Raw genomic sequence first — 23,997 nt, forward strand, 5'->3', positions numbered from 1 at the left:
AACCACAAGTTATTAAATTACACCACATTTGTTTCCAGTACTGGTAACATTTGGGTACATTTGGAAAAACACACTATCGCTTCCAGGCCTTTTTGAATTTTTGCAAAATAAATAACAAAATTCTACTTTATTGAATGATTTATGGCAATATAAATTTGTTATACTGTAGATTTTTTTTCTTTTTGCTTGGAGTTCTGAGGTATACCAAATTACTTGAAGTTATGATTGCGTGAGAAAAATATTGGAAAATTGTCCAAAACATCCATCCCAATATCTTATTTATTTAGATTTAGTATTTAGTATTTAGATTGCTTTTTTGCTTGGCTAGCAACACAAAATCCAAAAATATTAAAATCAAATGAGATAACTAAGAAAATCTGGTAATTTTTGGAACTTGTACATAATAAAACGTGAAATTATTTCTCATTTATCAAGATATTTGCTTTTCATCAACTAATTATTTATTCAAGATCTAAAAATGACCTTATTTCAACATGAAATATAGTGGACTCGAACTATAAAGTAGCACCAAATTAAAATATTACATAAAAGTATCTCAGAATTGTACATCAAAGCAATAAACATGCATTACAAGATATATAGAAGCTTGCCAAAGGGGTGTGCATTTGATTCATTCAGTCTGTGCTTTAAATCTCAATCTAAACTAACTTCTGACCTACGTTGCAATAAATCAGCACATTTTATCACCAGCAATCCATAAATTTGATCCCATCTTGTTGCTAACAATATTAAACAGCTCCCGGCGTGGTGGAATTCGACCATCCATATGGAAAAGGAGCATGTTGCCGAAGCTGAAAATGTCATGGTATCCCTTTAACAGCCATGCTAATGCTGCCACACTGAGCTACTTGCTAATTTCATGCTCCACGCAACAGGGATAATTTGGTCCCTGTCTGTCTTTCCGTCTATCTGCCGAGGAAGAGCAGCCAGTGTGAGAGGGTTTCGCTCTAAATCATTCCTCCCCGTGTCTTTCTCTAAGCTTCTTCTACTCTTCCTGTTCTTTAAGATCAATAGCCGAAGAGACGAACAGGACAAAAAGGTGCAGGAGAGAAAAAGAGGAGAAGCAGGACTGAGAGCAAAATAGACAAAATCAAAGGCAGAAGAGCCTGCAGATAGAGAGAGATGACGGGAGACTGAGAGGAAGACAGAGAAAGTGCTGTCTCGTGTTGGATGGGGCTACTGAACAGATGGCCACACTGCAGAGAGAAGACCACAACGGAGACATTACAACACTCAGGTTAAAATCTCCCCTGGAAGACACACACACAGACACACATCCACACAGGCTCAGTGGCAAAGGGCAAGGTCTTCCTGTTTATTATCAGCAATTTGTGAGAGACCCGAGCACTCCAGGTACTTTTTGTTCCTACAAGGCCGGCAACTCTGTATAAACGTGGTGAATCACTGCCGTATCTTGAGGACACTTGTCAAAAACCTGCATTAAACAGTTCAGACAGCCAGCTTGTTACATGTATTAATAAATAATGGCTGTGTTGAAAAATGGGTCCTGTACATAAAATCAAACCGTATACCAGACAGAAGAAAAAAATCATTGCCTCGGAGCAAAAGTCTGTCAAGCATGACAAACTCAAAACATACTGACAAGCAAATGAACTCAATTTAACCCTCCGAACTACAAAACCTGTCAGCAGATTTGAAAGCTATTTTGCCTTTAAATAGAGATTGCCAAAATTGCACCTTTTGTAAGAGTCCAAAACTGTAATAACAAAGATACTAATTGGAGTTTGCAAAGAATTACTCATCTGTGACATGCTATTCTAGGGAAACTTACCCAAATCTACAAATTAAATAGTGACATTTGAATAAAATTGCTTTATTCCATTCTGAGTATTTAAAAAATTACCAAAATTATGCTGTCTGTTCTAGACAGGTTTTGTCAAAAATGAAAAATGTCTCTTTACTTGACGCAACCATGAAGTCACAAGTGACTCAGCTGCAACCAACAGTCGCATAACAAAAATTCTGGGACTTTTGGGCTGAACTGGGTTGAACTGCAGGCAGTGTTTACACATCATAGTATGAGTATGAAAATGTGAGCAGTAAATATCTATAGTAAAAAGGGCCATGATTTTTTTCATAATTTGACACCTGTTGTTTTTTTTTTTTTTTTTTTTTTCAAATTTTAAAATACTAGTAATCACAGAAAAATGCAAAAAAATTATTGATGGCATTTTAAAGACATTTTTTGAGTTTTCTCTGCTTCAGTCTATGGTTGTGGTGTTTCTATAAAGAAACATTTCATATTGCAGTGACAAATGAGAGAAATTGCTTGGGGTTCACAGGGTTAAGATCAAGTATGGTGGAGGAGAAGAAGTAAAGCAGAGATATAAGAGTAAATCTGAGTTGAGTCGATAAGAAGAAGGACAGAAGGGAAGTGTGAAAGAACAGCCGTGCAGTGACAAAGAGAACAAAGTTTGAAAAAGGACAATAGAGGGGAGCCGAGTAGAACAGACAAGAACAGCTTTGTGCTTTGCTGTCAGCCCTGTTGAAAGTTTCATGAGTGGAAATGGCCTAATTCTCCTACCAGGTCAGGAGTGGAGGTGAGGGACTGTGACAGTCTCTGCCAAAAAAGGTGTATATGTGTTTGTGCGTCGCATAAAAGGTTGTGTGTATGGTTGTGTTGAGGTTGCGATCAAAACGACATTGTAAAACATCAAATATTTAGAAGATGGATTACAAGTACAATGTGCACTTTCACTCCTGTCAAGTCACGACAAAGCAACAACACTGTTTAATGATTCATCCCTTGTTTCTTTTTTAGACTTGGGATGGACTGTGTATGTATTTGTTCATAGTGTGGCTTTAGTTTACAGTCGTGTCAATATCCACCCGACTGCTTTGTTTCAGGGTCAAAGGGGTCATGTTGTGGGAAACCCAGAAAAGTTCTTTAAATGTCAGTCTCAAAACCCAAGACCTTATTGCATGTAAGGCTACAATGCAAGCCACTGTATGATATTATTAGTAAATTTATGAAGTGTTAAAATATGAGAAAACCAAATCAATTATTTGAGAAGTTCTCTCAAAGCAGACAATTCTTGAGTGCATTATAGCCCCTTACAAAGACAGCAAGCCAAGGTGACCCATACATTCTGGAGGCGTACACATCAAATGTCCAAACAACCTCAGCTGACTCTGGTCAATGCAAAGAAGCAGCAATAGTTCAGGAAGGAACGCTGAACTCCATTTGTGGGCCAAGTCCAGTTCTTGGCTCCTGCTGAAGACTACAACTTAGACATTTTTACAAATCTGACCGTAAAATTAGAAATAAGGGACTTTATCAGATCTCTGGAGCCCGCTCATCTTCAGATTCAGGATAGATGAGCCACCATTGCAATTCGGGATCAAGATTTTTTCACCAACCTGTTTCAGTCCAAAGCTCAGATCTGCTAGGGACACTGTACAGGTTGATCCAGACTTCTCATAAACACATGACTTCTGACGAGCTCCCCTCGCAGACGGTGCTCAACATATTTACAGAACCTGCAGTGATTGTTATAAACGTTTCAGAAGTCCTGGGAGTGCTGTATTGCTGCACAAGTACAATACCTAGCGAGAAATCCGATACGGTTTTTGATTTTTATAGGCAACGTCTTGAATCTTTCTGATGAGACCTTGTAGTCAACAAACATGGACACTGCTGGAATGATATTTAAGTTGTTTCAAATATGCCTGAGGAAACTAATGTGTACTGCATGATTGAAAATACAAAATCATAAAGAATACTGATGTTAAACTGAAGCTCACCTGCTGGAATAACTTCAGTGTACAGACTGTTCTGACATTAAGGTGTAATTTATGCTGAGGATATGACACATGAATTGTGACTAAATATCCAGACAAAAGTACTAGGTATTTTTGTTGGGTAAGAAATAACTGCTTGTTACTATGGACACCATCCCATTAAAGCTAATTATATAGTAGAACTGCTAGCATCTCTAAACCACACGCTTGTGGAGAATTCTGTTCAGGTACTTTATCAGAGCATTAGAGTACAGTAGAGGAGCATAAAGGTCACCCATTCTGGTGTCACAATTGTCTTGAAGCATGTCAAACCATATACAAGAACGATGTGCTCACCTCTCACCATTTCCCTCCCTTACTTAAACCCATCCATTAACGCATTCAGAAAGAATAACTGAAATGACTGGGAACCAATATGAGTGTTGCACTGTACTCAGCTGAGCAAGAAATAACAAATCCACTCTGAAAAAAAGGAACACCTATATAACATTTTTATCAAGCTCCTCAGCTATAGATAGGCCTGTTACTGTTAGTAACTGGGGTTCATTCACTTCCTAGAAGTAGAGTTTGTTACAATGCTTTAGTAATGGAGACCTGACCAGAAAAACATAGTGCTTTTCATGTTCTCCTAGTGTTTTTTTCAGAGAAAGGATGCTTCACATCTATTGATGCCTACAAAAGTGCTGTCAGTGTTCAGGACTTTTTTCTCCAGGGTCCTGAGTGTTGCACTGTAGCTGACCCAGTTTTATGTCACTGAGGACGAGAGATCTTTTACTGACAAGGACAATTTAGCAACATTAAAGAGCCCATATTCTGCCTTCTGCCCCCTGTCCCCCCTTTCTTTAGGATGTTTTTAGTGCATAAAAGGTCGGTAAACTTACAAAGCCTAACGTTCACACCACAAAAAGCTTTTCCCCCTCACAGAAAACTCTGTTCCTTATCTGCCTGAATCACCTTGTTTTAAGTTTGGCTTTTATTCTGTTACTTATTGATGTCACAATGTAACACACTTGCATAAGGTCGGCCTGTTGGCTGGTTTGGCACTTCAAACAAACTAAAAATTAGTAATTTCCTCACAGTCTACCATTATTTCTTCGCTAGAGTCACTCATCTGTGTCTCTCTATTCAAAGATCAGGGTTAACAGTACATAACGCATAATGTATCGCTTTCGTTGTGGTAGCAGAACAATCAGGTCTGACTGGACTTCATAAGAGTAGGTTTTCAAGAGACAGGAGCTCAACCAGAGCGTTGATTAGAAGCGGTGGTGCTGCTACAATGTGTAGTACAGGAAAAATAATGATTTTTTTTTTTTTTTTTTTTAACACTACAACATGTTAATATATTGTAGTAGACCCCAAAAACAAAGTTATTAACCTGTATATTAGCACAATATGGGCACTTATTATAACAAAGTTTTGGAAGTCAATGTTCCTGGATTAAACTGACAGCTTTCATTTAGTTTGAACATGATAATTAGCAGTTAATCTACAAATGAAAACTTTGACTAAAGAGAATTCTGATACTAGTCAGGATAAACATTCATGTGATGCCAATAACATGCTGACATCAGGTTTCTACATGGAAAGAAGAAATCTGCTCCACCCTGGAAAGTAGCCAAAGCGACCTAAAGGTGTTTCAATCCAAGTAAGGCAAAAAATATCTTTCTGCTATGTGGCTTTTACCTGTCAGATGCAATCTGTCATGCTGCTCAAAGTTCAGTCAGAGTTCACAAAGACTTAGACAAGATTCATTTGCTATTTAGTAATTCAAGCTATGGTTTGTTGGCAGAGGACCATGCACTCTGGCTATAAACTGCAACATATCCAGGCTTCATTTTTCTACATTTTATAGAGTCTTCACATTTCTGTTCTTGTTCACTTCTATTTTTACTTGCTGCAGTCTTTATCCATCTATAGCCTCTAATGCACTCCAATTTACTCTATAACCTTCCCTTCAAAATGTATGTCTGCTTTTCCAGTCAACTCCTCCTCTTTTATCCTCCTTTTAGGTGCAATAGAAATGGTCACATATACTGTCATTACCGTTATTTGACCACAGCTCCTATTTTATTTGGTTAGACTCGCAAATGTTGGACTTTCGAGTTCAGCAAACATAATCAACATTCACCAAAGCGTATACAGGACAAGGAATATCAGCATTTTATATAATCCCTTTTTCGGGAGAAGCAAGAAGAATATGTAAAGAGAGAAGACGGAAACTTAGAGGGATGTTGCTGAAAACGGGGAGCAGGAGGCCGAACAGGGTAGATACTATACGTACTGATGTTTGTGCGAACATCTGGCCATTCTGATGGAATGGCGAAGTTCATTTCCAACCCGACCTCAACTCTTCTTTCCTCTCCCCTTGACCCTTCCCATCTAATCAAACACACTGATGTGATCACATGTCTTACACTCTCAACCTCTGCACCAACTAGAAAATCCATTATATGTACTCAGCTCAAGACCTGGACTATCAACACACGTTCCAGCACATACACACACCTCGCAGAATCAATAGCACACATTAGGTATTATTGACAACGCCAACTGAGGTTAACAATCTGGCCTAAATGTGGGCGCTGCCTATTAAGCTCTGTGTAAATGTCATAGGGCAGCAGGATGAACGAGTCCAGATTTGTTTGAATGGGATTAAGATTCTGCTCTCTCTCACACATTTACACATCTAGGTCAACACAGTAATAGGCTTTACTTTGACACTCGCACACAGAAGAACGCAGCAGCCAGAATATAAAAATTAAACCGTGAGTTAAATCATCTAAAACTTCTGTGTCATGTGTGAAAGGGGCGACCGACATCTTTGTTTCATTGCTGAATTAACTAATCCTTCGCAATCCTTCACTCATAATCTTCCCCAGAAATGTTTATTATTCACATTTTTCACTTGTCCAATCCTTAGATCCTTTTTGTCTCATCACCGTTTCTCTCGAAATGACATTGTGCTAACACAGACCAAATAAAACGATCCTATTAAACTGACAACCAAAGTATAAATTTGTCAGTAACAAGGCTGTGCGACGGGGCTGAGCAGCACAGTTGGGCTCTATCACAAGCTCTGTACAATTAAGATTATCATAGAGTGAGGTGCAATGTTTAGGAAAAAAAATAAAAGATCTGTATTATGTTGCATCATACTGCTGGGTTGGCTGGGATATAATGGTAGCAAACACAAACGCGCCACTTCTGAGGCAATCATGGATGCCATTATCAGAGAATATCCCCGTCGCAGAAATCTCATGCAGAGCCAGAAGAGATAGAAATGAAAAGATAACAAAAAGCACAATAACAGCCGCTTTTTACTGTGCCTGTTTGTGTGTGTTTGCACCTGGTAGGTGTCCCACAGTCTGATCGTGCAGCGTAGTGGCAGCTCCCTCATCAGGAGGTTGTTCATCCAGCGGAAGGCGAACTGCAGGTACTCCACCTCGTACTGCTGCATGTGGCGATGCACGGATTCTGCCAAAATAAATATATATTGTTATAAGAAATTGCAAAATTAAAGCACACACAGATGAAGCATAGAATTAAGCTATAAAAAAGGTGACAGTAACAAGTGTGACAGATTCCTTCCGTGCTTTGTTAATAACTGCTGCAGTCAATGTCACACAGCCTTTTCCACGTAAGAGATATAATTAAAGAGCAATCAAAATGGTCTCAGAAAAGCTACATACTGAACCAAGATGAGAAATGGAAGTGCAATTGTATTGTACTTGTCAGCACTCGCATGTCGCTCTGGTGAGGAATGAAGTGCATATAAAGTAGGTCATTGGTAACCGGAGGTGAGGACAGAAGGCATGTATGTAATGTATGTATAGAGTGCATGTTAATTAATTCTTTAACATCACAGTTTCCAGTAGGAGAAGATTAAAATTGCATTTTGCTGACTTCTAACCTGTCGTATAAAGTCACTCTGTGAAAAGGCAATGAATAGTCTTCAGGCACAGTGTGTTCATAATGTTGTTGAAGCACACATTTTGTGTTTAAAAATGCTTTTTATGTATGATGCAGGTTTTACGTTAAGCTTCATTGTGTGCGTTTGCAGTGTGAGTGCCGTGGATTGGTTTTACTGCAGGGATGGGAAATGACAACAATGCAAGTGGAATAAACTCAATTTGAATCTCTTGAAACAAATGGAAAAACAAACACTTTGATTTAAAAGGAAAAGCAAAATAATTCAACAGCTTGGCATTTTTAGCAAACAGTCCTCAAATGAAGAAAAGGGTGTATTTGTTGGGAACTATTTTTCTAAGTGGATTATCACACGTGGTGTGACTGCAGGTATTTGCAGCACAGCAACAGTATATGTGGTTGTCAATTGTGTAAAAAGCTCCACAAAAACAATAGAAAGCAGTAAGCTGGTTGCATGTCTGTGGCATGATAAGGATTTTTCCTTCAGTCTTCACTTTGAAGTCAAATCAATCCACCAGGGCTGCACTAACGACTTTTTCCTATTGATTAAGTTATCGACTGTTTTATCGATTATTCTACACATAAGCTTTTTTTTTCAGCAAAAACAGCACGAAAAAAAGAAATCTGAGTTTTATATTGAACAACTGAACAAAGTGACGAGAAATGCAATCTGTGTAAGGGACAAAGTGCAACATGGACAGGGTGGATATTTTACAAGAATGGACCACAGATCACAGAAATACAGCAGAATTCACAGCACATTCGTCGTCTTTAACCCATGTGTACGGTTAATTTGTCAGACAATACTGCAATTATAAAATCAGGATCATAGCTGTGCAGAGCAGCAGTTACTGGATGTTACTGCTGGTTTCAATGTGCCATTAAATATACCATTAAATGTACAGTTAATGGACTGCATTTCAGTCTACTTTTCTTGTTCTTTTGTCTCACAAAAGAAACCAAACATATGTAAAACAGAACTGCTCTGTTTGCAAATAAGTAACTAGATAGATGGTTTGGGGAGAGAAAAGTGAAGGAAACCAGTGGTTAACAGTTTACAGGTTCTATGAAACCAATTATTACTTACTCATGATGCAGCCTTGACATCTCATCCGATCAAGTTTTACGGATGGCATCTGAAGTCATCTCTCACCTGGCAGTTTCATGACTATTCACACTTCAAGGCATGTGAGTCTTAGTACCATGGCCACATAGCTTCCTGTCATTTTTTTCCAATCCAATGTACCAGTTTTACTTTGTAAGTAATGCTTCTACTCTTCTCTGGCTAATGATAAATATTTGTTTCAAATATATAGTCTTGTTTGTTCTCGACAGAACAGATTTATATATACCTTTTTGAGGACTGAAAGAAACCTATTTATACAGTATACAGGTTCTATGACACCAATTATCAGCTACTTATAATACAGTCTTGAGATCTTGTCCCAGATAGTGTCACCATTAACATCTTGAGTCATCCCTCGTCTGGCAATTTCATGACTATTCATGTCTCGAGACGTGAGTCTTGATACTAAATATAGTACCATAACTATACTGTTGCCTGTCATTTCCTTCCATTCCAATACACCAGTTTTACTTAGTTCGTTCTTGACTAAAACTGATTTATATACACCTTTTTGATCAGTGAAGTAAACCACCTTTAAACACAGGAGCAGTTCAAAAACACCAATTATCAGGTACTTATAATGCAGTATTGAGATCTCGGCCCAGCAAGTTTTACCATCAACATCTTGAGTTATCCCTCCCCTGGCAGTTTCACAACTATTCACATCTTGACACATAGGAGTTTTGGTTTCCATATATAGTACCGTAACTATATTGTTTCCTGTCATTTCTTTGGATTCCAATGTACAAGTTTTTCTTTGTAAGTATTGTTTCTTCTCTTTTCTGGCTACTGTTGGATATTTAATTGTTTCAAGTATATCTTCTTGTTCGCTCCTGACTAAAACTGATTTATATACATTTTTCTGAGGTGTAAAAGAAACCGTATCTAAATGGAGGACTGGTTCCATGACACCAATTACCAGGTTCTTATAATGCGGTCAGCAAGATTCATTAATAACATCTTGAGTCATCCCTGACCTGGCAGTTTCACAACCATTTACACATTGAGGCGTTAATGGGCCATCAGCCATGGGAATTTAAGGAGATAATATATATCTTGAACTTCCTATCAGTCAGAAGTGAAGAAGCCTCTTATATGAGAGGTGAAATGTCTTTTACAACCAAAACGAGAAGTCCAGTTGATTTCGACTGAAGTTCTCAGGTCAAGACCACAGTTTGCATTTTTTATTTTTATCCTCATAAAATGTGTTTTGTTTTCACTTCACATAACAGGTTCAGATTATGTCTCGCTACCAAACAAGCTGCACAAACAGACAACCATATGTTGCATCAGGCTGTCAATATGGTCTCAGCATGGGGTTCAAATGTCAGTATCAATGTCAGCGACACGGCATGGCTTCAGGCACGAACGCTCGCTGAGAAGAATCAGAAATGTCAGCAGAAAACTTGCCGCATACGGGCCTGTGACACTGAGAATGGCTGCCTTTGTTCCTTTCTTCTGTTCTTGATAAATGTTTGTTTTATGCTTCTTTACATAACAAAAGATTAAAAATACCACTCAGTATTCAGTAGCCCCCCTGTTTCATAGTCATCAAACCCATGACACTCATTCTTTTTCTCTCTTTCATGCACACACACAGACTTCATAATAGAGCTGTAATTATAGAGCTGTCAGGGAATCTATGAGAAAAGCCAGTTAGGGAGGAACTATAGCACCCTCTTCTCTCACACTGTGCTCTTAATCAGGGCTGACTGACAAGCACACACACACTCTCAAATACAACTTTAATAAAGCTGTAATTGGTGAAACACTGCATAAAATATTTCCAGCCAAGATCACATACATTATTGCCTTCCAGCACTTGAGTGGCACCTGTCTGCCATTGCTCACATATGCATGTTTAACAATTAAAACACACACTCCGCCGCATGAGCAGAGCGCAAAGTAAACACAAAGCTATTATTTCACACTCCTCTCCGCAGTTTAATTATCACATGCTGCTGTAAAAGCATAAACAAGGCGAGCTCATTAACAGTGAATGCATCATGGTGACAGATCTTCGCTAGCTGCCAAACAGGGAGGGAGAGAGTGGAACAACTTTAGACAATGTTAAATTACACTAATGAACTTGCTCTGCCTAATATTAGCGACTTCACCAAACACGCGGAGGAAGAGGTGCAGCGGCGGTGGGGGAGGGAAGGGGCACGGTCATTTGTCATGTGGAGTTATCACAGTGGGGTGAGGAGAAACGAGAGCAGAGGAGATGAAAATTAAAAAAATACCAAAAAAATAAATAAATAAAAGATGACGCCAAGCACCAAAGCTTGTGACTTTTTCTGAGTCGTCAGCTGCTGTCTAGCTGGCGCACTGCTCGGCATGCTGGGTAAGGTAGTTACGAGGGCCGAGGGAGGCTGAGGATGACACGTCTCATAGACACTGATTGACTGATGAGTCTTGTCTTGCTCCCTACTGCTGGTTAAAGTTGAGGACGGAGTTCACGGTGCTGCTCGTCGGCTCTCCACAGTGGACTGTAGCCTGTAGGCTGGTGGACAGTAGAAGGTCAGAGGTTGTACAGTGACTAGTGAGCAGCTCACAGGATTTTGCTGATGAGGCCAGTTCTGGCTGACTTCGTGCTCTCCTTGGTATAAAATGTAATTACAGTTACACGTTTTTTTCTGTCCTCTCTCCCACTCTCTGACTGGATTTCATTTTTTTTTCTGTCACCATCTCTCATATTTCTCACATTTTGAATTTACTCTTTAGTTAGGTTATTTTGCTCTTAACTATTCCAATTTCACCCACCCTCACCAACATCCTTTACATATGAACTTTATGCACTTGGATTTTCTGTTCTCTATTTTCATGTAAGTCTGTATCTTGTGAGATGACATATGTTGTGAATCTGTGTTGCGTAAATAAAATTGAATTGAATAAAATGAGCTAAAATTGTTTAAGACTAATATATGGACAAATTGGGAGACGGAGAAACGACCCGAGTATTCGGTTCGGTCCGTGAGGTCAGAGGCGGTGAGCTAAAGGGGAAGGGGGCGCCAATATTCGGATCTCAAAATTAATATCCGGATACCAGCCCTAGTGCGAGGATGTCCGTCCATGTTCAGCGCTTCGCTCGGACGGTGATTTCTGTTGCATTGCGCGCTCACTTCCACTTTTTTATTACTGCTAATGTAACTCAGGTTAGAGTGGGATGTTTTTCATATTGCAGCTCCAGGATTAGTGATGCTGCTCTATCTGAAGTGTAAATGAATGAATGTCTTCCAGCCAGTTAGCCTGTCATTTAAGGATAAACCCAGAAACTAGACAGTGACCAGGTCAGAGAATCAGCTGCCTTGATGCTAATGCTAGCGCTAATGCTTGACGATGATAACTTTAACTGGAACTTGTTGTACTGTGTAGAAATAGTCAAACCTAGTGTTGTAAGTATATTAGAGAAAACAGTAACATCAGTCTACTTTTTGGTTTAACATAACCCTGTTCGGCTGCTAAGCTACTAAACCTTAGTTACATGTTAAAACCTTATGTTTTTGGATTTCACTTGACAACTGAAAAGGCCTTCAGGATGGTGTGTAAACTTTCCAAATCCAGAAAGATCAGGACAGAGCTGCTAATATTAGCCTAACCTCTTAGCCTTCAGAAAACAGAAGATGAGCCAAGTACTAATGAAGCGCTTGCAATTTAAAATTTTGTCTCACACAAAAAAGTAAGCTGTACGTTTCTTGTACAACAAACACCAAATTGTCAGAAGAAAGTAGTGTAAATAAATGCCTTTCTTCAGTATGGAGCGGATTAACTTACAAACTCTGCTAAATTCAAGGACTCGCATATAATGGTACACAGTCAAGTTGTACATTAAATGGAGTGATGTCTGCACAGCCTTGGTTTGTACTGTAGGTACTAAGCTACTTAGCTGCACATGCTGTATGTACACATATTTGCAGTTGTGTGCTTGGCTCTAGTTATTTGCTTGTTTGTCACACAAAGAGAGACACTCTCTGGCAGGACTCAGATATAACTAAGTCCACAAAGCATTTCGTTATTTCTCTCGCACAAAAAGCATCCACAAGGTCATGCTGTGCACAAAGTACACACTAAACCAGCAGACTTTGATTTTTATACAGGCACATACATGACATGCCAGCTTCCAAACACACATCTGAAGTGTAAATGATGTGTGTAAATATAAAAACAACTGATCTGTTATTAATAATGTGCGGATTTGTAAAATGAGTCAATTAGCATGATGAAATTCCATCTTATGTTTCACAGTGTTTAAAATTTTCCTTGTGTTTCAAAGAGTTTAAAATCAAAGGAGGATGCGACCTGACAGAGATGTTGGGGTGTATACAACATGTATTGTACTGCATGTCATTCCTCTGCTCTCTTTTTCAACACTTACTGTCTCTCTACACAGGCACTATAAAAAATAAAGTATAAACACATCCAATGAAATAACCTTAAAAAATGCTTAAAAAAAAAAAAAATCAGTACACTTAAATACAAGTCAAAAAAATGGCACTGTTAACGCAAATTTCACATTTTCCTTAAGGACCTGGTTCTGACAGGAGTGAGTCTCTTTACATAAACACATAAATGCTTGCAACACACATTATACTCAACAAAAGTCAGTATTGTATAGTCAGACCATTCTCTAGCGCTGTGTAGAATGGTCTGGCTGTACCTCATTATCATTCCAAAGGGTCTGGCTTGTTTGTATTTCTTTAAACCAAACTACAGTCAGTTTGGCTGGCGTTAAACCCAGGGCACAGCAATGGTGTCCTGTCAAACTAGTGATAGGGAAATATACAGTGCTAAATGTACAGCCAAAGGTAGGTTTATACACAAAGTCTACATTGGTGAGTCAGAAGAGCAAAAGGTGACGTCTGGAGGTTGTGGAGGCCTGTGTTGTTAGACCAGGTAAATGCTAAAGCTGAGCTAAAACCAGGTTAAAATTCACCAGAAGGGGCCTAATTATAAGACTTTCAAAAAAGGCCTTGATTTCATAAGAAAAACACAATAAGAAACAAAGTTTTTCCTGCATAAGTGCCTTTTGGCATCTTCCAAAGAGGTTTAAGCGAGCTCGTAAACAATAGGATTTGAGCATAAAATACTCCTGATAATATTAATTTTTGTTCACTGTTTTGTTAACTGTGGTTTCAATTTGTCACACATTGTTTATTAAATAGTCAGAAATAGCAAGAAGAGACACAGCGCTCTATCAAATTAGGTAACACAAACTCATTGTCTTCAGTGTACACTGACCGATCTGACTGTCATGTATAATTACCCCCTCAAAGGCCCATTCTGAGGCTGGAAAAACCATGACAAAAGCAAAATATACTCTGCCTGAGCTCCATATAGAATAAATACAAATAAAATATACACACTAAATGTCATGCATATAAAAAGGCAAATTACTCAAGGTTTTGACAAAGCTCTGAAAAGATACTTTTTACTCCTCATTATGCAATACAGTCTAACAATCCAGCTACCAGCCTTTTTAACAAATTCAGGCTCAGTGTGCAAGCTGCTAGCACATTTGCATAAATAAATTCACCTTTGAGCAATTTGCATGTTGATGAACTTGTTCTAATGCACTTCCATGCAACAGATACACAGAGAGATAAAGAGATCAGAGAAACATTACATGCTGACAAAGTGGCTTGTCTTTTGAGGAGGTACATGTGCTAGCGTCAAGCAAGGCTAATGGGAGTTAGCGTCACTTATTACAAGTAGGATAATTACAGAGGGGTTGGGAGGAGTTTGAAGGAAAGGCAAGGAAAGAGAGGAGTGTAGAAATTTCAAAGTAAAACATTTCTCACAATGTCACTAGCTGTTTTCAAATAAGAGAATCAAAGGAAGGAAGTAGTTATCATTGATTTTTAACAAATCCTGGCAGTTTTCTGGCCTCCTTACTTCAAGTCTGATTTTCAACTTGTAGGACCGGATTGACAGAAAACGAGTAAAAGGGCTTAAGAAGAAAAAAGTTGTGTTTTCTTTTGCTGGTGTTCCTGACTGAGCATAAATGCTCTTTTAAGCATAGCCTCACCCGGACACTCATTTAAATATCTCAGTAGAGGGAGAAGGGAGTATTTTCTGTTCCAGGACATAAACCTGTGACATTATGGCCATTAAACCGGATCCTTGAAACCTTGAAATTTATTGCTGTCTTTAGACTCTAAAAATCATGCTATTTTAATTTTGTTAGACCTCTCTGCTGCCTTCATATTGGCCACTGCATTCACACCTATTTAATGATGAAGCAGTTTTCTCAGCAGTGAGTGCAAAATTGGTAAAGACAGGGATTCAAATTTTGAACAGATTTCTCAACTGATAATTAGCAAACAATTAACTGATAACACAAAATGAACTAAACGGGCATCAATCTGTGTCCTGGCATATGTGACACGACATGGCCACTCCAGTGTTACTGATGATCAGCCACTAGGACACCATTACACTGTCATAGCGCAACCCTGGCCAGTAGGCCTTAAGCAGCACAGAGGACTTTGTCATGGTGGTCCTTTACTCACTAAATTCTCATAAACATGGAATTGTCAGGAGTCCAAGTGTCTGCCTCCTAGGGCTGGACCCAAATATCCAAATATTCGGTCATTATGGTGGTATCCATATTTAATATGAGATCCCAATATTCAGATTCCTGCCCCCCGCCCCTTCCGCTCCCCCGTCGGACGTTACGAACCAGTCCAAATACTTGGATATTCGTCATTAATTGGGGCCGAATATCTGGAGCCCAGAAATTGCTATTCGGGCCAGCCCTTCTGCCTCCTCTAGGAATAGAGAGCTAAACAGTAAGAAGATCCACCTGGTGGCACAACCACATACTACAGCTAATCTACAACAAACTTTTTGACATGCAGGTCTGCCGTCTTCTGTCTCATCAATTAATATCTCTTTACTGGTTAAATTATTAGTGGGCCTTAACTGAGAACCGATAAACACAAGCATCGCAAGACTAATATTCAGCACGGAGACACTTTCTGTCATCTGTTTGCTTTCATCTGTGCTCATATATTCAGTAATTTAATACATTCACAATCCCAATTTGGCTGTGCTCATTTACATATTTTTTTCTGTTACTGCTGTCAGATAATACAACAAATATGAAACGGTAAAATATGCACTGTGTCCATGTTGCACTTTGTTTAGTATGCAGAGTAAACTTTTTCAATTTGTTGATAGTTTAATAGAAACTTGGCCCTGCACTACTGACTTAATTAAGAAGCCCTTTTTCTGAAATTTCTTTTTACAATATTGGAGGTGCCAGTTTAAATCTGCAGTTTTGCATTTTAATATATCAACTTTTGTTTACCTTTTCTACCATGCTGCATTATACAATGATGTAGAGTTTTTCAAAATCAAACAAAATCGTTGCTGGTGAGAAGCTCTACTACACATGGTAATTTGCACATAAAGCCACAAATATTACTGAAAAAGAGATAAAAAACTTTTGTCACCTTTGTCTAATGTCTTACTACCACATCCATTACAGGATGGAAGAGTTCTTCGAAATAGTTATGGAAAGGGTGAGGCTTTATCTCACAAATCCAGAGAACACATGGGCCATAATCTTTCTTGAGCTCTTTCCGAATGCACAGATTATTTTCCCAACATACAGGAGAAGCTGCAGTGATTTTGGAGAAGCAGAGAGAAGGTGACACAGAAGGTGGTGAGAGACAGACAGATCAGCAAAGTCCTATCTAAGCTGACCCAGTGCTGGAAATATTAATGTCATGAAATAATAAGCTGAGGTCAACAACATCCCAAACTACCTCATTCCCGCCATCCGTGTCTCTCCTTCCATTGTCTTATTAAATATGCCATCACCTACTAACACTCCTGTATCAGATATCCAACTGATACAAGGCTGACACAGAACACCAGAATCCCATAGTAACAGCTAATGCTTTCATTTTGCTGCCATTCGGAGAAGGTTACTAACTCGCTCTGTCGAAGAATAATTGATCTGTTCATTTGTGACAAGTCATGCAACAAATCTCAAATTAATTCGCCTTGAGATTAAGTACAATTTGTTCTGGAATGCAATGGAATAACACCGAAAGAAAATGCAAAAGCAAACAAATAAAAATGATCACGAGAAATTAATTCTATAACTTGGGATTTGTGTTAGGAATGAGAAACCAACATTGGTGCATCACTTTCTGCCGAATCCTTCGCCTGCTCGGAGACGCCAGGTCCCCACCTTTTATCAAAACGCGCACCACTCTGGATAACCCTGCATCTGATAAGCGCTGATGGGTAATTTTGGAAGAGATGAGAGGCCATTGTTCCCAAAACAGATGCTATGTCGACAGCGGGGCGAAAAACAATCCCGTAACACAAGATAAAAGCTATCTGTGATCTCATTAGAGCTGGTAATGTCAAGCTAGCGAGGTATAAAATGTCTCTGCCCCAGCTATGATGACAGGGCACTTATGGAATAAGATACAGTAAAAATGTCGAGTCATTTTTTATATTGTTGCTGGGGTGTAGTGGAGTGGGGACGAGGTGGAAGGACTTGGCAATCTTTTCTGTATGTGTTGGTTTTTACAGACGCAGACAAAAAAAATGCACTAACACATACAATCTTCACACAAACACACTGTATCGCTTTCTCACGTGCATGCTCGTTTTATCAGCAAGCTTCTTCTAACAGGCCTCCATACACTCCTTAACTTTCTCTGACATTCACACTCCTGCACACACAAGCATCACACTCCCCCCATCCATTTGAATGCAGCGGGTGAGGCCTCCCCTCCCTCTGGCTGACAGAGCGGGTGACAGGATAGTCGGACGGTACCAAGGTCAGCCGAGAACATGACCGTTGTACAAAAGCTTGCTTTGATAAGACCTTGTTTTGTTGCACAATGCATCATGGGCTGCGGCAAACGTCACGCACATTTGTAAGCGGCAAAGTTTGGATGGGGGGAAACTATTCAAAACCAGGTGACACGTGTATTGTGTTGAGAAAAAATGGAACAGACAGTAGGGGCCACAGAGGGAAAAGTAACTTAGCTAATTAACATTGAGTTTGTGTGAATTGTCATTGAGCTGCGTATGAGTACATTCAGCCTGCACACATTAACTTCCAGGCCTCAGCAGGCCACTGTTTTGTGTTAACAGTCACTAGCACATACGCATCACTAGGCAGCCGAATGAAAATTAGCGAGATACGACTGTAGTGTCATGTCGTTACAAACTGACAAAAATTTTAAAAACCCGAAAGAATCAAGGTGTGAAAACAATTTTTACTTGCTGGTGTGTATCTAGTGCTAACACAGGAATTCTAACTAGTAGAGAATGGAAGAGTTAATTAGAAAGGCAATTTCAGATTCATTTTTGATTTCTTTACCCATTTTTTATTCTTGGTGCTTGGTAGAATGTCCAATCAAGTCCAGTCACTGCCTCTTCCTCTCTCCTCTTTGCTACAAGCTTGTATTCAGGAGCTAAATACAGCCTTAATCAGGCACTGAAAAACCTGCATTCAGTTAAGATTTCCCCTTTTGGAATCCAAAGAGTTCACAATAAAGCACAGAACTAGTGATAGGTATGCCAATTTTTAAACAACTTTCTGATCTTTTTCTAAATTGTCTGAACTGACATTGTTCAATATTCTGATATCGCTCTCAATGTCAAAGTGACTTAGTTACATTAGCTTGTGAACCTGAGAAACTATCCAAGCAGACTGTGATCCATTTTTGATATGTCAGCTGGCCTGAAGGCATTAACTGCCCCAGAATGTTCAAAAGCTGTAAAAGAAAAGTGTGAATAACAGCAAATATATTTTCAGCTGAGTTGAATGCAGCAACACTGTAATTTTTTAGTAAAAAAAAAGAAATCAACATGAGCATGACCATTTTTCAATTCTGAATGTACTTTAAAAAAATACAGATTTTTGATGTTGACATTATGTACAGTTTTGGCCTGTTGTGTTTAATAGCCAGCGTGTCAACTCACCATTTTTCCTGTGATCTCACAATAAATTATATGTAATTTAGCAATATGGAAACAAATCTGGAAAATGAAAAAGCATAAATAACATAATTTGAATACCTCCACAATGCTCTCTGCTTATAAATACAGAATTGTCTATTGCTCAAGCTCCCATCTCCTCAAGTCACTACAGTATTACAAACAACAAACAAACTACAGTCTTCCTTTTAATTTAAACAGTAAGAGGCATTACCTGGTGGCACAATCAGGTACTACAGCTAATGTACAGCACATTTTCTGACCTGCATGTTCTTTGTCTTTTGCTGTACTGGCTGATATAGACTGCTCAAAAAAAATTAAAGGAACACTTTTCAATCTAAGTATTGCATCAAGTCAGTTAAACATGTGGGATACTGCTCTGGTCAAGCAAGTAACAGAGGTGGTTTTTAGTCAGTTTCAGCTGCTTTGGTGTTCATGAAATTAACAACAGGTGCCCTAGAGGGGTAACAATGAGATACCCCCCAAAACAGGAATGAGTTTACAGGTGAAGGCCACTGACATTTTTTCCCTCCAAATGTTTTCTGACTGTTTTTCACTAGTTTTGCATTTGGCTAGGGTCAGTGTCACTTCTGGTAGCATGAGATTTGTTTATTCCAGCAGTGTATTTTTCATTAGCCATATTTTAACACCAATTCATCGATTAAAATGTAATCATTAATACAGCAAGTTTGTGGGATAACACTAGATAAACAAGTTGAATTAGAATTTATTTTCTCTCAAACTAATTTATCAGGCCTTGAAGTGTATTTTTATCTCTTGCATGAACTTGATAGTGAACGAGTGAAAACTGAAGAAATGGAAAAAGAAGAAATGGAAAAACAAAAGAAGCAACAGGAGAGACTAAATGATGTAAGCAGATATCATGTAACAGCCCTACTGTGAACAGGATGGATAGATGGATGGATGGATGGATGGATGGATGGATGGATGGATGGATGGATGGATGGATGGATGGATGGATGGATGGATGGATGGATGGATGGATGGATGGATGGATGGATGGATGGATGACAACTCACCATCAATCCTGCTGACCAGTTCCTCCAGGGCCTTGACTTTCCTCTGGATGCCTGGCTGAGCAAACGTATAGTTGTCCTGTGGAGAAGAAAAATCAGACAGTCAATATGGACCGAGGCTCCATCTAAAATGTCAAAATACCTGAAAAACTGCTGATTTAAAGAATGCTTTTTGGTATTTTAAACCTTTTGCTGACTCCTGATGTGAATGAACGCTGAAGTGAAACAGGTTTTGAACATTTTGTATAAAAGAATACACAGATAACAGCAAGAAGTATGAAGGTCAGGCAAGTAAATCACTTCTGTGAATGTGGGACGACCATAAAACAACAAAATGCAGGGGAAAAGAAATAAAAATAACAGTAAAGCAGATCTAGTAGATTTTTTTTTACAAGAACATTTGTCATAGCTCTCAGTAATATGTTCGATAAGCTATGAAACTGATCTCTTGTTGAGAAAACTAACGTCATTTGTTTCGCAGCCATTTGGCTGGACAGTCAGTGTATCACAGCACACAGTCAGAGGGTATGAAATTTCACATTATTGCAAAAGTGCAGCAGCTTTTAAGAACTTTAAGTGCTTGACAGTGCCCATTTCACATGTCCCACAAAGCCTGAGCCATCTTTGAAAACAGTGAATAAAGAAATAGGCAACCTAACAAACACAGGCGTGACAAAACATGGAGACTCTGGCCTTGAAGATAAAGTAAAGGGCTGAATGTGAACGTGGCTCTAAGCAAGTAACAGGCGAGCCTTGAATGGGTCTTGGCCTCATGTGTGGTGTGAAGTGGCGGATGAATAAAATACTCCGAAGTGCTGATGGCTGAGGTTTTCATTTCACCATTGTCTCCATGAAAGAGTGACTGTGCCTCATGTTGACTGCATAATGCCAGCTTGAAAACTAAAAGGGAGGAGAGGTGTTTTTTTAAAAGCTATTACATGAAGGACTGAGGACTGAGAGATGGGTACCAGGTCTGTAATTCCCTAAAATGGTAATTTCAGATAATTAGGTTGACACAAACCATTTGAAACTTATTATTTTACTGTTTTTTATTCAAACTATGAGCACTGATTTTGTTGCACTCATTGGTGGTTAATATGTTACGGTCGACTGCTATGTTTTGGGCTTTTTCACAAGGGATGGAAGGGAATTTTTACATACTTCTTCAAGCAGTTAGCACAGATGGGTAGGGTTATATGGATTTTTCTTCTTTCTGCTCCTTTGTGGCCAATCAGCTCTGGTGGAGCATGTGCAGCGACTTGCAAAGGGTAGCTTAATAAATGATGTTTACTAGTAGAAGAAGCATTACTATACAGTGTGGAGACAGGGAACAAGAGTTACACAAAAACTGAGGATTTTTTTCCTTCTTTCTGATCTTTTTGGGTTGTGAAATTAAGTATGCATTATTTACAGATTGCAGTTTATGTTTTGTATGAAAATTTGCATTAAAAGTGGACCCAGAAACGTATACAAAACATTTAATGGCTGTCTGCAAATGCAGAAAAGTAAAGATTTCTTCTTTACACCTAGGGCTGGGCTGCATGGATGAAAATCTTGTAATTCTCAAAATAAATACGTACAAACTATTTTAAAATATCAATTTTTCATGAAGACCAATGGGAAAAATGTTTTATTTGAATTTCAACACCTTACTTTGAATTAAACCACTTTCATCTTTTCATCAGGGTACACAGGTAATGATTTTAACATTAGGTCAGCTTTGAAAACACATGAAGAGATTCAGACAAATTAGCAAAAATAAATAAAGATAAAATAAAAAACTCAAATAAAACAAGGAGATGCATGGAAGGTGGCCATGTCATTTTAAATTTTAAATCAAATGAATTCATAAAGCACATTAAAAATGACAGGAGTTGAACCAAAGTGTTGTACAATCATGAATAGCAACAAATACAATATAAACGTATTAATTAAAGAAAAATCTGAAAAAAAAAACTATAAAATAAGGGCAAAGCTACTGCACTACACTGATGATAAGGTTTGTAGTGGCTAATATTTACTGGGTACCACGAGACGGGAGCCCAACTCCTGCCTCCACGTGTCCTCCAACATCAAGTCTGTCAGCCCTCGGAGAAGGGCGAGTTCATTGTTTAGGCAGAGTTAGTGGAGGAAACAGGGTCATAAGTGTTTTTAGAACTTAAGGTGCATCTTGCGAGGGCAACCAATTGGTCTCCACCAACCAAAGCCTCCACCAATGAGGTCCGTGAATGGGGGCTATATAAGATCCAAGCCACCACAGACTAGCACACCTTAGGAAATCTGCACAGGGGCAACATGGATAACAGCATACGGTGAAAATGCTCCAATATCAAGGGACATGATTTGCTATTTATGAGCTATATTGGGGAGTTCGTTCACTTGACTAACTTTGCTTGTTTTTTATGAGTTGAGACGGCAGTTTCCTTTAAATGTACTTCAGCGAAACAATCAAGAGTTCTCTTGAATGGTTTTCTTATTGCTAATGATAGATATCAGAGTATCGCTTTATTGCTCAATCGTATTTACACCAAATACTACATTACATCCTAAAATGTACTGCGTAGACACACACTCACAAGTAAACCTCTATTTCTGTCCATTTTGTGCATGTTTCTCAAAAAGACCCTCCAAAAAGTTCATTTTCAGCCTGTTTAACTAAATGGTTCAACGCAGATATCTAGGGTTTTTTTAAGAATATATAAATAAAATCTGAACCCGAATATGACCACAACAGTGGGCAGTGTCAGTTGGCCGAAGTTGCAGAATACAATACATGTGAGAACAGCACATAAGCACTTTGTGTGTGTGTGTTTGCCCAAACACACACAACGAGGATTACGTTTCCTTGAGGGGTCATTTCAGTGGTGTTGGAGAACAGCTGACGTGGCAAACTATCCCGCAGATGGAGAGAGGGAGAGGGATGGCGAGAGAAAATGAGAAGGAGAAAGAGAGGGGCAAGAGAAGTCATTTAGCAATAAACAGCTCCAGTTGTCCTTCAGGCACAGCAGAACCGAGGCACTTGTGTCCTCCTGAGTCCATCAGTGGCTGGCAGCGTAGAAACTGCAATCTCTCCTGCTGTTTTTCCACCCCTCTCTCTATAGCATCCTTCCATCCTTAAATCGTTCTGTTGTCGCTAAACGTGACTTCTCTTCTTAGCAGTCCCTCACATTCACCCAACTTTTTATCTAGCTCTTTGTTGGTTTATGTTTTTGCTTGATACCTTTGTTTGGCTATTAAAGGTAGCTGGTGGGGTTTATAGGTGGTGTGCATTTATTTCCAAATCTTGGTCTCAAATTTGTTGCATTGTAGATGCAGATTGCCAAAACACAAGTTCATAGCTAATATTGTTGTTGTTTTAACATGTTAACAAGTGGGCGCCCGTATAGCTCAACGCGTTAAGCGGGCGACCCATGTACAGGGCTGGTCCCCGACGCAGCTGGCCCGGGTTCGATTCCCACTCGCGGCCCTTTGCTGCATGTCTTCCCCTGACTCTTCTCCCGTTTCCTGTCTCTCTCTCACTGTGCCTATCCAATAAAAAGCTGACAAAAAGGCCAAAAAAATAACTTAAAAAAAAAAACAAAAACATGTTAACAAGTGACAAATTAAAGAAAAAAAAAAAGTGTCTTCGTAAGTTGTTGGGCCATCAAATCCTGGCAAACAGCTTGAGCGCATCTTAGCATTGATTCTCCAAGTCTTTGGAACTCTACCGGAGGAACGAACACCCTTTTTAAAAAGATACTCTATCATTTGGTGTTCTGATGATGGTGGGGGAGAGGGAAATCTAACACATCAATCCAAAATCCCCATAGGTGTTGAATAGGGTTCAGACCTTTGACTGAAAGCCAAAGCATGTGACTCATATGTCCTTTTCAAGTTGATCAAACCATTCAGTGACCCTGACATCCTGCAAGAGACCACTCCCATCAGGATAGAAATGTTTCATCATTGGATAAAGGTGATCACTCAGAACAATTGTGTATTGATTTGCAGTGACCCTTAAATCAAATGCACTCTACGGCATGACAGAGCCAACAGACCTCCTCACTTAAAGATGGTAGATCAAAAACTGCAGAGACTGTTTGTGATGAACATGTGCAACATATGCAAGTAGTAACTATCAAGAGTGAGGACTCAAGTGAAAAACGGGCTACCATG

At 39.1% G+C, this 23,997-nt stretch overlaps 1 protein-coding gene across 3 annotated transcripts in view; it reads right to left on the reverse strand.

Moving 5' to 3' along the window:
* The window catches only part of tbc1d22a (TBC1 domain family, member 22a), a 158,596-nt gene that overhangs the window by 40,014 nt on the left and 94,585 nt on the right, over positions 1-23,997 (reverse strand). For all 3 annotated transcript variants that reach the window (XM_035955194.2, XM_023285538.3, XM_023285539.3), the window contains 2 exons: positions 19,846-19,921; positions 7,130-7,257 (listed from right to left, as the gene is read on the reverse strand). In XM_035955194.2, the coding sequence (XP_035811087.1) occupies positions 7,130-7,257; positions 19,846-19,921 (204 nt within the window). The remainder of the gene's footprint in view (positions 1-7,129; positions 7,258-19,845; positions 19,922-23,997) is intronic.

This window comes from Amphiprion ocellaris, chromosome 21 (assembly GCF_022539595.1).
Source record: "Amphiprion ocellaris isolate individual 3 ecotype Okinawa chromosome 21, ASM2253959v1, whole genome shotgun sequence".
Taxonomy (NCBI): Eukaryota; Metazoa; Chordata; class Actinopteri; family Pomacentridae; genus Amphiprion; species Amphiprion ocellaris.